This window comes from Brassica napus, chromosome C9 (genome assembly GCF_020379485.1).
Source record: "Brassica napus cultivar Da-Ae chromosome C9, Da-Ae, whole genome shotgun sequence".
NCBI lineage: Eukaryota > Viridiplantae > Streptophyta > Magnoliopsida > Brassicales > Brassicaceae > Brassica > Brassica napus.
In genome coordinates, this window is record NC_063452.1 from 14,881,292 (window position 1) to 14,893,795 (window position 12,504).

General features: G+C 35.9%; 2 protein-coding genes across 2 annotated transcripts; both read left to right on the forward strand.

Moving 5' to 3' along the window:
* Positions 1-5,374: 5,374 nt before the first annotated feature.
* On the forward strand, positions 5,375-9,477 carry LOC125593445 (sulfite exporter TauE/SafE family protein 2-like). Its single transcript, XM_048770071.1, has 4 exons — positions 5,375-6,333; positions 8,415-8,561; positions 8,651-8,806; positions 8,915-9,477. Exons 1-4 carry the CDS (start codon positions 5,482-5,484, stop codon positions 9,221-9,223), a joined length of 1,464 nt encoding a protein of 487 aa, XP_048626028.1. The 5' UTR covers positions 5,375-5,481; the 3' UTR covers positions 9,224-9,477.
* Positions 9,478-10,893: 1,416 nt separating this feature from the next.
* Positions 10,894-12,299, forward strand: LOC106391185 (probable transcription factor At1g61730). Its single transcript, XM_013831782.3, has one exon. It carries the CDS (start codon positions 10,974-10,976, stop codon positions 12,111-12,113), a length of 1,140 nt encoding a protein of 379 aa, XP_013687236.1. The 5' UTR covers positions 10,894-10,973; the 3' UTR covers positions 12,114-12,299.
* Positions 12,300-12,504: the final 205 nt, after the last annotated feature.

Sequence of the window (12,504 nt, forward strand, 5' to 3'; positions counted from 1 at the left end):
TCCTTGAGGGATGGAAATCTCCTGATCTTCCTCCCAATGCAACGATTATGGAACATATTTCCAGTTGTAGAAAAGCTTTGAGTGAGTGGCGGAAGCAACATAATGTCAACTCGGCGAAATTAGTGGAGGACCTTAAGTAAAAAGTGGAGGGTTTATATGCAGATAATAATGCCCCAACTGAAGAAATTGCAGCAGCTTTGAAGGAACTCTCTGATGCTCTTAAAGCTGAAGAAATGTTCTGGAAACAGAAAAGTCGGGTGTTCTGGCTGAGAGAAGGAGATAGAAACACAAAATTCTTTCATGCCTTGACAAAGCAAAGAAGGGCAAGAAATAAGATCACACAGCTCTTAGATGAGAATGGGAATATTGTTGAGGATGAAGAAGGACTAGTTGCCATTGCTACTAGTTACTTTAGACATATTTTTGAATCATCAAATCCAGAGGACATTGAAGAGGCGCTAGCTCAAGTTCCTTCCACGATCACTGGTGCAATGAATGACAATCTTATCGCCCCGGTCACTGAATGGGAGGTCAAATTAGCGCTTTTTGCTATGCATCCAGAAAAGGCCCCTGGGCCAGATGGGATGACTGCGCATTTCTATCAAAAATTTTGGGATATAGTAAAGGAGGATTTAACTCTTATGGTTAATCAATTCCTCTTTGAGGGAACAATGGCGAGTGGACTGAATGATACAAATATATGCCTCATCCCGAAGATACAAAAGCCTAATGCGATGGCTCAGTTCAGACCCATTAGTTTGTGTAACGTCATCTACAAGATAATCTCTAAGGTCTTATGTCAGAGATTAAAGAAAGTGTTACCAGGCCTGATATCGGAAACCCAGTCAGCCTTTGTTGCTGGGAGACAGATCTTAGACAATATTATGATCGCACAAGAGATGTTCCACGCTCTGAGGACTAAACCAAGTGGGCGCAATAAGAGGATGGCCATTAAAACTGACATGAGCAAAGCATATGATAGGATGGAATGATCTTTTATTGAAGCTGTCATGCGCAAGATGGGCTTCTCAGAAATTTGGATCGCATGGATAATGAGATGCATTTCGTCGGTGAAATATAAGGTCCTCATAAATGGAGAGCCAAGGGGAAATATTGTTCCAGGCAGAGGTCTACGTCAAGGAGATCCTTTGTCTCCTTTCATATTTATTCTATGCACGGAAGCGCTCGCTAGCCTTCTCAATCATGCAGAGAGCCAAGGGAAGATAACGGGGATGCGTGTTACACGCGCGTGTCCATCGGTGTCCCACCTTCTTTTTGCTGATGATAGCCTTTTCTTCTGTAAGGCGGAGCCCCGTGAATGTGAAGAAGTAATGAAAGTAGTCAGGAAATATGGCAAAGCGTCAGGCCAATGTATCAACTTTGATAAATCGTCCTTACTCTTTGGTAAGCGGATTACTGCAACAAGTAAACAAGAGATTAAAGATGTGTTGGGAATTCAAAATGAAGGTGGAATGGGTACGTATCTAGGGATCCCGGAAGACATCAGTGGCTCTAAGTGCAAACTTTTTGCGTTTCTGAAGGATAAGCTGATGCATAGAGTGAACGGATGGACATGTAGATGGCTCTCAAAAGGAGGAAAAGAAGTGTTGATTAAATCTATTCTCCTAGCTCTTCCGACATACGTAATGTCTACTTTCCTGCTCCCTTTGGAGATATGTGAAAACCTTGCAAGTGCCATTGCTAAATTCTGGTGGAGTTCAAACCCACCAAAAAGAGGGATCCACTGGGCGAAATGGGAAAAAGTCTGTTTACCAAGGGAAGAGGGTGGGATGGGATTTCGTATGATCCATGAGTTCAACTTGGCTTTATTGGCAAAACAATTATGGAGACTAGTTCAATTCCCAGACTCATTGGTGGCCAGGGTTTTAAGGGGAAGATACTACAAGATGAGCTCACCTCTCAGAGTAATCTCTGCTAGTAACCCATCATACGTGTGGTCTAGCATTAGTGCTGCGCGAAAGTTGCTTCTAACGGGAATCAGACAGAAGATACATTCAGGCTATGAAGTCAAGGTATGGGAAGATCCATGGATTCCAACGATCCCAGCAAGACCAGCTCTCCCTATAGCACCGGTACTGCATCCTAACATGAGAGTTAGTGATTTCATTGACCCGGAAACGAAAGAGTGGGATGTTGGTCTTTTGGAGAGTTATGTCAATCCAGAGGACATAACACTTATAAGGAGTTTGGCCACAAGCTCAGCACATCGTCGTGATACATTCTGCTGGAATTACACAAGGAATGGCCAATACACGGTTAAATCTGGATATTGGGTGGCTCAAAATGTGTTAATGACAGAGGGGGAAAAGGAAGTCCTAGAACCGAGTATCACAAAGCTTCAAGCCTTTGCTTGGAAGATAAAAGCACCTTCAAAGATATGTCATCTTATATGGCAGCTATTAACTGGTTATGTGGCGGTAACGAGGAATTTAGCAAGACGTAATATGAGATGTGATAACTACTGCCCAAGATGTGGAGAGCTAGAAGAATCTGTAACACATGCTATTTTCGAGTGTCCGCCAGCTCTACAAGTATGGTCCTTATCAGCGACTCCGTCTAGCCCAGGTCTATTTCCAGTACCAAGTATTTACGCAAATATGGATTATCTATTTTGGAGGAAAAACAGCATTATCGAGCCGGAGCAGGACATGGATCCTTATCCATGGATAATTTGGTACATTTGGAAGGCTAGGAACGATAAACTTTTCAGGGGAATAGACAGAGATCCTTTGGAACTGGTTCGACATGCAGAGAGTGAGTGTCAAGCCTGGTTTAATGCGAATGAAGTGGCACGAACCGTGGTACAAGAAGGCCTTCATGAGGAGCCCCAAGTCATAAGCTTGGGTAATATTTGCTTGATAGATGGATCTTGGACAGCTTCTGCTCAGTATAGTGGATGTGGATGGGTCTGGTTGGACAGTGGAGGAAACACTCAATTGTTGGGGACAAGAAATTTCGATCGACGGGAATCAGCTCTGCATTCGGAAGTCGAAGCACTGCGGTGGGCAATGGAGAACATGCTTCAACACTCAACTTGCCAGAATTTTGGGACAGATTGTAAAGAGCTGATAGGAATGATAAAGGATCCTCATGCCTGGCCTAGCTTTGCGACAGAGTTGGAAAGGATAGAGACGCTGCTGATTTGCTTTCCGGACTTCGACATCATTTATGTTCCACGAGTGCGCAATCAGTTTTCAGATTTTTTTAGCTAAGACTGCTAGATCCTTCCATAGGAAGTTACATTTTATTGGTCTTTCTGTTCCGGTCTGGTTACCCAGTCCACCTCAAGTTTGAGTAATAGAATGGCCGTTTGACGTCAAAAAAAAAAAAAAAAAAAAAACGAAACATTACACAAAGTATATTTTCTGCCAACTCATGAGTTTAAAGATAAGTATTTACATTAATAAATGAAATTAAGATATATCATATATATAATATAATACTACATTGATTTGACAATTACCTGCTTACTTTATATCAGAAAACATTGGACAAATCATGAGAATGTCGCATGAGCTTATAAATCACCGTTTGATTAAACAAATAAACATTTTGCTTATAACCAAAAACAACAAAATAAATTATTTGCATGTGGGGTTTATGGTATAGTTTCTTGCATGTGGGGTTGACGTAAGAAAATATAAAACTTTGCATTTGGTCGGAAGATGTGAATTTTCAAAAGAAAAATTTACACTTCTTTTTTTTTGGTTAAGTATGTGAATTTCGTTAACTTAATAATGAGGCAATGAGATACAATAGGCTTCGAAAAATCTAGTCCTAATGAATCTAAATCGCTAAGTCGATAAGACAAAGCAGTGAAGCCTTAGCAAGCCACAAAGAAAAATGTATAAAAACTCACTAAGACTAATAAGATTCAAACACAACCATAAGGATGTGAGTAAAGCTTAACTAATTAAACAGATCCAAAGACAACTTTTTAGTTAACAGTAGACCAAAGTGAAGATTTTGAAGCCGGAACCTGCAATAAAATCGCTCGGATCAATAGAGAATCACAACCGGAGAACAGTCCGAAGAACCGCAGACCGTCCCGGAGGCGACTTCAACAGAAGGATAAGATAACAAATTTTATATTCTCTTAAGAGTATTTATCTATGTATATGGACTGCAGCAATTCATGGTTCACTTGGTTAACAATAAGAAAGCAATTCATTGTTAACTAGATGAGTCTTTTTTTTTATCTTCTGATATTTTAAATTCAGTCCATTATATATAAATCAAAGCTCTCTTATATTTTTTTTTGGTTTATTATATTATTTTATATTTGATGAGAAACAAAATGTAAAAGCAACTTTATTTATAATATATTAATAAAATAATACCTAAATAGTCGTCTCTAAGAACAATATATATATAGATATTTCAAAATTTATTATATGTTTTAAATTTATTATATTCATGTAAAAAGATTTCATATGAAGTATTTTGTATGCAAATCTTAAAATTAAAATATCTACATATTATTCTATTATCTTTTTATTTATAGATATTATATTATTTTCTTTATTTACTAATACTTTATTCTTTAGGGATAAAGATGTTGACAAGAATGAACAAGATAGTGTCCAAAACATCTATGTGGCATGTCTCAGCACTTTCTCACCACTTGCCAAAAGTTGAGTGGGTCTCTTTTATGTTTTTCATCTATTTGTAATTTTTTTTTCTTTTCCTTTTCGAAAACCTCGACACGGATCGGATATCCAATTTTTTGAAGGTATTTGTGATTTGCTTCGTATGTCACAGATATATAATTTTTCGATTTTCTTTGCTTTAGAAAAAATACGGATATTCAGAAAAATGGATATCCAAAAAATAAATACATATTTGCGGATATTTACGAATACTTACGGATATCTCATATGTTTTGATTAATACAAATAATCTTAAAAATTTGATACAAATTTGTTTTATAAAATATTTTTTTTGCATGATATATATGATAAGAATTAAAAGAAGTAGTGTATCTACATATTTTGTAAATTTTTTGAAATTAGTTAACAATTATAATAACACAAAACTTAAGAAAAAAATTATAATTATCATAAATATGTTCTCTTCCTTTTATGTAATACTTTCATATAAGTAATAATGTGAATATAATTTATCAAATCATATGTTAGAATAATAATTATATAATTTTATACATTAAAAACTTTAAATATAATAAAGATATACATGTATTTATATATTGCCGGATCGGATCGGATATCCGCTTCCCAAAATTTTAATATTTGTGATTTGCTTCGATTTTAACGGATATTGATTTTTAGTATTTGTTTTGCTTCGAAAGTTTATGGATATCCGAAATTTTCGGATCAAATCGAAACGAATAACGAATCGAATCAAATTTAACGGATAAAATGACAAACGCTCCTTGAAATGTCATGCATAAACTCTCTCTCTCTCTTGAATTGCTTCTCCTATATAAACTTCTAAACATAAATGTCACACACACAGAAAAATCTCGACATCTCCAGAAATAGTCCCAAAACTTGTCAAAAATTAAAAACAACCCCAAACATAAAAATGATAAACAATCTCGTCCCTCTAACTCTCTCTTTCCTCGCCATCACCATCCTCCTAACTCCATCAATGGCAGAACCAGAACCTTCCTTTATCTTCCCCGTCCATCAACTCCTCAACAAAACCAGCTCATGGCTCGACTTTCCGAACAAATTCAACCAACCAAAGATCGAACTAACCGCATCAACACTCATAGCCGTTGTACTGTCTTTCCTCGCCGCAACTATCTCAAGCGCCGGAGGCATCGGCGGCGGAGGTTTATACGTTCCTATAATGACCATCGTCGCGGGACTCGACTTGAAAACAGCTTCAAGCTTCTCCGCTTTCATGGTAACAGGAGGATCCATAGCAAACGTGGGGTGCAATCTTTTCGTCAGAAACCCTAAAGCTGGAGGCAAGACGATGATCGACTTCGACTTGGCTCTGCTTCTTGAACCGTGTATGCTTCTTGGAGTTAGTGTCGGAGTGATATGCAACCTCGTGTTCCCAAACTGGCTTATAACGAGTCTCTTTGCCGTGTTTCTTGCGTGGTCAACGGTGAAGACGTTTGGAAACGGGTTTTATTACTGGAGGTTGGAGTCGGAGATGGCGAAGGTCAGAGAGGCGAGTATGGTCGAAGAAGAAGATGAGAAGATGGAGAGTGTGAAGTTTCCTCTTTTGGGAGATTATGAGAGACCAAAGAGGTTTCCATGGATGAAGCTTGGAGTTTTGGTGGTTATTTGGCTCTCTTACTTTGCAGTTTATCTTCTTCGCGGAAACAAATACGGCGAGGTAATGAACTAATGATAACATTTAGTTTATCAATATTATTAGTATTAACTTTACATTTATTGAACAGTATTTAACTAATTATGATTTTTATGGTAATGAAATCAAGAAAGAAAAAAGCTTTGCAGAAATATCCAAATATCAAATTATTTGGTAATCATGATTATAGTATTTCACTATTTTGAGCGAAGCTTCCTTTTTTGGCATCGAGTGAAGCTTCCTTTGTCACGTCTCACGAGTTATTGTTAGTATTCTTTTACTAAATTCGTGTTACACTACTAGTAAATTAATAATTCATTCATGATATGGATCATTAATAATGATTTGTAACATTTTTTTTTGCAAGATATGATTCAAGTTTTGTTCTAAGTAGTAGCACTAATTTATTAATTGTTTATTATATATTATGAAAATTATTAGACTGAGGATTTTACGAAAATCTTCTACAAATTACAAGTTCAGAAATAACTCCCATAAACTTGTTTCAGGGATAGCAAAATCGCATTTCTTAGGATTTTAGTCCTAAACTTTCTAATATGTAAGTATTAATGAGTACTTAATTAAGCACGAGAATTTCTACGGTGTAAGTTAGTATTCTACTCACTTTGTTTCAAAAAGTTAAATGTTTTTTCTTTTAAATTGTTTCAAAAATATACATGCTTCATGTTTTAGGGAACTTTTATTATATAATAATGATGGGTCATAAACTTCAAAAAATTGATTGTCCTTATTAAAATACTATTGGTCTAAAATTACAGAAAATTTGTAATCATAGAAATAATATATTATTATAAAGATTTAATATATATTTTTATATGTATTTTATATGTATAAAACACACAAAACATGCATTTTCTGGATATAGAGGAGGTAATATTTTACTATTATACAGTGAAAGTGATATTTTAAATACAATTTCATGTCTTAAATATGGTTATTGTGTCTATTAAGTATTAACTAATGAGGAACGTAATAATCATACAGTCGGTATTTATATTATGAATAATTAGGTGGAATTTAAGAGGTTAAATGAGAAGTAAATTAATCACGTTTGAGTTCTCATCTACCTACATGCCATTTATTTTTATTGCTTTTAAAAAAAAAAATTTGTTTTTGGGGGGGGATCACATGGCGAAGATGCGTTTGAAAAACGATAGGGAACTTTTCTGGTTAATAGCGATGGCGAATTTGTTCACGTGCGTGAAGACAGATTATCATCAATGATGTGGTTTCTAGATATTGGTCCTATGTGGAAAAATTCGTGTCTTTTCCTTCTTACTATCTTTAATAAGTTTTTGCACTTTTTAAGATTCCGTAACCTTTCAGAGATGCTTGGGCTACTATTTTGTTTTGTTTTCTGTATTTTTGTTCTTAACAAAAAGTATACATGTAAGAAAGGTAAATTGTTGGTAAAAAGAATATCTAGATTTTTTTTTTGAATTTTTTAAATATTTGTGCTCCTTTTTACTATGATTTGGTTACTTTTATTATAATTTTGGATAGGGTGGATTCTCTTTTGAAATTCTAGATATTATATAAAAATCCACTTGAACTTTTTCCTATCAATTTTGTTTTAGGAATGATTTCATTAGTCATATATTAGATTTTTTGTTTTCTCAGTTTTGTTGAACAATCTTTGATGATATGACAAATTTATACTCTAAGAACTTCTTCAATCCTACTCTATTTTTCACTTCAAAATGATGTAAACTAAAGTATGAAATAGATTATTTTCCAACCCTATTTTATTTCTCACTCTATAATGAAGTAAAATATAAAATTACTCAATAAATGGAGTAATCTATTTTTTATTTGTTTATTACTCCATTATGGATTGAGAAATGAAATAGGGTTAGAATATTTTGACTAAATTTTTATTTTATTCAATTTTGAAGAAAAATGAAGTTTTACGTTGGAGATGCTCTGAATCAATTTAAAAGACATTAGAAATGATACTTTGCGTACCAACTAATGAACACTCCTCTTCACAACAGTCTTATAATGTTTTGCATATAAATATGACAATGTGTACTAAGTCATTTACATTCGATTAACTAAAGAACTTTAATACTTTGCATTTGCAGGGAATCATATCAATCGAGCCATGTGGAATCACTTACTGGCTCCTCTCATCAACTCAAATACCCCTCACTCTCTTCTTTACTCTTTGGATCTGTTTCAGTGACAGTGTTCAAGGCAGCCAATGTTCTGATCACCAAGTCCCAGTAAAGGTTCGGTTTCACACTACTCCATCAAACACTAATTAGTTGCAATTTAAAAAAAAAGACAAAATTGACGAATATCTGAAAACAACGTGCAGGATGTAGAAGATTTGAGATCAAATGATGGAAGAAGATCAAACAAGTGCATGTTTCCAGTAATGGCTCTATTAGCCGGAGTTTTGGGTGGTGTTTTTGGTATTGGAGGCGGAATGCTCATTAGCCCTCTCCTATTACAAGTTGGTATCGCTCCTGAGGTAATTTATATGTTCTTGGCTCAACCAGAAAGAAAGTAGATCAAGTAAAAAAAAACTCTGTTTTTGCCAGATTAAATTAAAAAAACTATGTTTTTATTTTTTGGGTAGGTAACTGCAGCAACTTGTTCTTTCATGGTATTGTTTTCATCGACAATGTCTGCAATTCAATACTTGTTACTAGGCATGGAACATACTGGAACTGCAAGTCTATTTGCGATTGTATGTTTTGTGGCATCACTCGTTGGACTAATGCTTGTCCAAAAGGTTATAAACCAATATGGAAGGGCTTCGATTATTGTGTTCTCAGTTGGTATCGTCATGGCACTGAGCATTGTGTTGATGACCAGCTATGGAGCTCTTGATGTTTGGAATGATTTTATCTCTGGCAGTTACATGGGTTTCAAATTACCTTGCTGAAACCAAACAAAAAGGTTTTGGTTTCTTTGGTTAATAGTTTCATAATAGATGTGTATACCCATCATGTTCAATTCTTGCATGTTTTTGTTGCTCGTTGTTCCATTGTTCATTACAATTTTCTACTTTTTTGTATGATTTTTAAATCAATATTCAGAATGCACATCTCGTGAATTCTGAATACATGGTCAAAATAAGATATGTTGTAAGACCAGAACTATGCATTTCTTGGATAATTTTATTGCCACGATTATATATAGCTTAAGAATTTACGTAAATACAAAACTATCACATTCCAGCCTAACAACAATATCTGAAAGATTCATGTATACATAAGTCACCCATTTGAGATTCATATTGAACTGGTCATTTTCTTAGTTATATTTATTCCCAAACACCTTTGGTAGGGAATAAGCAGTAGATTACATAGATTGGAATTAAGCAAAATCGGTACAAACAACAACAATTCTACTCGGCAGACGATACAGTCTACGCAGAAGAGAAAAGACGATATGAAATGGTAGCTGCTTTGCCGAGGGAGAAACGGAAACCTGCACTAAGAAGAAAAGAAACACAATCTGTCAAGAGAAACAAAGAATTTACATTGACATTGGGATGCCAAAACGCGCCACCACAAAGGTCACCCAAAAACTTCGATGACCAAAAGAGATCTAAAAGGACCCGCACATTTCTGCTCCAAGAACTAAAGACAGATTCCCAGTTTCCCACACTGCAAAAGAAGGCACCAATGACAAACGATGCCAACACACAAATAACTAGAATCCGAAAACCTATTACAAGAGAGCGTAAATCCAGATCAAAAGACTCCAAGGATGAAACATTGAGCAGAGGAGGACAAAGAACAGAGAAGCTCACAAGACTTGTCCACACTAAAGCAAAGACTACCATTATCAGTCTAATTTTCTTTTAGTTTAATATTTAATTGTAGTGTTAAATTCTATTAAAATCATATAATGATATATCTTGGTAAAAAATTATATTAATGCTTATGCGCTAAAAATTTTATTTTCAATGATTTTTCAGTGTCTATTAAACTATTTAAAATATTAAAAAATGAAAAATAAATACTTTATTAAATTTTTTTATAAAAATACAAAATATTCTTAACATATTTATCATATTTTAATTAGCTTAGGCTTTTATTATTTAAAATTAATTTTATTAATTTATAATAAAAATACTATTATTATATTTATAGGATATTCTCGTTAATGCTTGAAGAACTTTCCTCTTTGTTTTCCGACATTCTTCTTTTTTTCGTTCTGACACATTCTTATCGTTTTTCATGTAAATAATCTAATTTTTCTGGGCTTAGCTTTTCTTTCAGTTTCAGATCTCATTCTATTTGGGCTTTGGTCATTTGGGTTATCATAAACTCGGTTATATATATTTTTTTCTTGAAAATTTATAATAAATTAAAAATGTTTCCAGAATAATATCTTTAAAAATAAAATCCTTTTTTTCCAAAAATAAATCGCTCTGTTAATTAATTAAAAATGTATAAATTAGTAATAGTCACATTTACGCAACCAAGCATTAAAGTTTCTTAATTAAACTAATAAACCTTAAATCCCTAAATTCCCAAACCCAAAAAAAAAAAAAAAAAAAGGAAACCCCTAAAAAGTAATCTATTGGAAGACAGCAAACACTTCTCTTTATATTCCTTGTCTCTAACTGTACTTGCCGTCTCACAGACAAAAGCCCTAACCACTTCCCATCCAAAGCTCCCCCAATGTCGAAGAAGCGTAACCCTTTGGAAGATCCACCCGCCGCTTCATCAAGCGACGAAGAAGAAGTCGAGTCTTCCGCCGAGGAAGAAGAAGAAGAAGACGATAACTCCTCATCTGAAGAAGAAGAAGAAGACGATCCCAAACCTCCCCCCTCCTCCTCCGCCGTCACGATCGCCGTCCCAGGCAAACCCACTGCTACCCTCCCCGCCGATTCAGAATCCGGATCGGAGACCGAGACCGACTCCGAATCTGAACCGGAGCAACCAACAAACAAGGGATCTGGCAAAGCGGTCCTCACCGCGAAGAAGGACAAGGACACTCCTCCTCCGCCGCCTGTTGCTCTAGCTTTACCGGCGAAATCGGGAGCGAAGCGGCCTAGCACTGAAGGTCCGTCGAAGGAGACGAACTCCAAGCGGGTTAAGAAGGATGAAGAGAAGAGAGAAGACTCGAAGAAGCCTGCTGCTTTCCAGAGGCTATGGACCGAAGAAGACGAGATCGCTGTCTTGCAAGGTATGATCGATTTCAAGAAGGATACAGGGAAGTCTCCTTACGACGACACGAATGTTTACTATGATTACATCAAGAAGTCTATTAGCTTTGAGGTTAGCAAGAACCAGTTTATGGATAAGATTAGGAGCTTAAGGAAGAAGTACATCGGTAAGGAGAAACCGTCTTTCACGAAGCCGCATGATCAGAAGTCTTATAGGCTGTGTCAGTATATCTGGGGCCCTGATGGGATGGGTCTTGAATCCGCTGTTAAGTCCAACGGTGCGTCGAAAAAGAGTCAGAAGAAGACTAAGAAGCTTGATTCCGTCAAGCAGGAGCTTTCCTTTGGTGCCTCCCCCAATGGTAAGACGGTTGATGATGATGAGAATGATGTGGAGGTGGCGGTTGCTGCTAAGAAGCATGATTGGTTCGACAACTCGTTTCTTGTTCAGGGGATTGCGGGGTTCGGTGTTGATGAGCATCATGTGAAACAGAGATGGAGTTTGGTTCCGGTCGAGACCAAGAAGAAGGTTGAAGAGAAGCTCAAGCTGTTGCAGGCCAAGGAAATTGAGTTTGTGTTGCAGAAGACTGAGGTTTTGCATCAAGTGACCACTATGATCGCTGAAGCATCTAAGAACAAGCCATTAGATATATAGATTGAATGCCAATGTCTCTCTTTTGCCTTTTTTTTTTTTTTTGAACTTAGGGTTTTACCCTTTTGATTCCATGTTATGATCTATCTATTATGTAATTTTCTGGTTTATTTTGATGGTTTTCTCTCATATGAAACTCTCTGCTTTGGTTTTGTTGCTTATATATAAAAGTAGGCCTGGGATTTTAAACCGGATTGTCTGAATCGAACCGATGTTTGAGTAATTCGGTTTACATTCGGGTTTGACTGATAAACCGATCGGCAACATTCATGTTCTATTTTTACTGATGCGGTGATGCAATTAGGTGGTGAAATATGAACAAGATATGAGTGATACAAATTTTTGCATCAGTTGGTGTAGGTTTGCTCCACCACTAAAACCAAAGATAGAACGC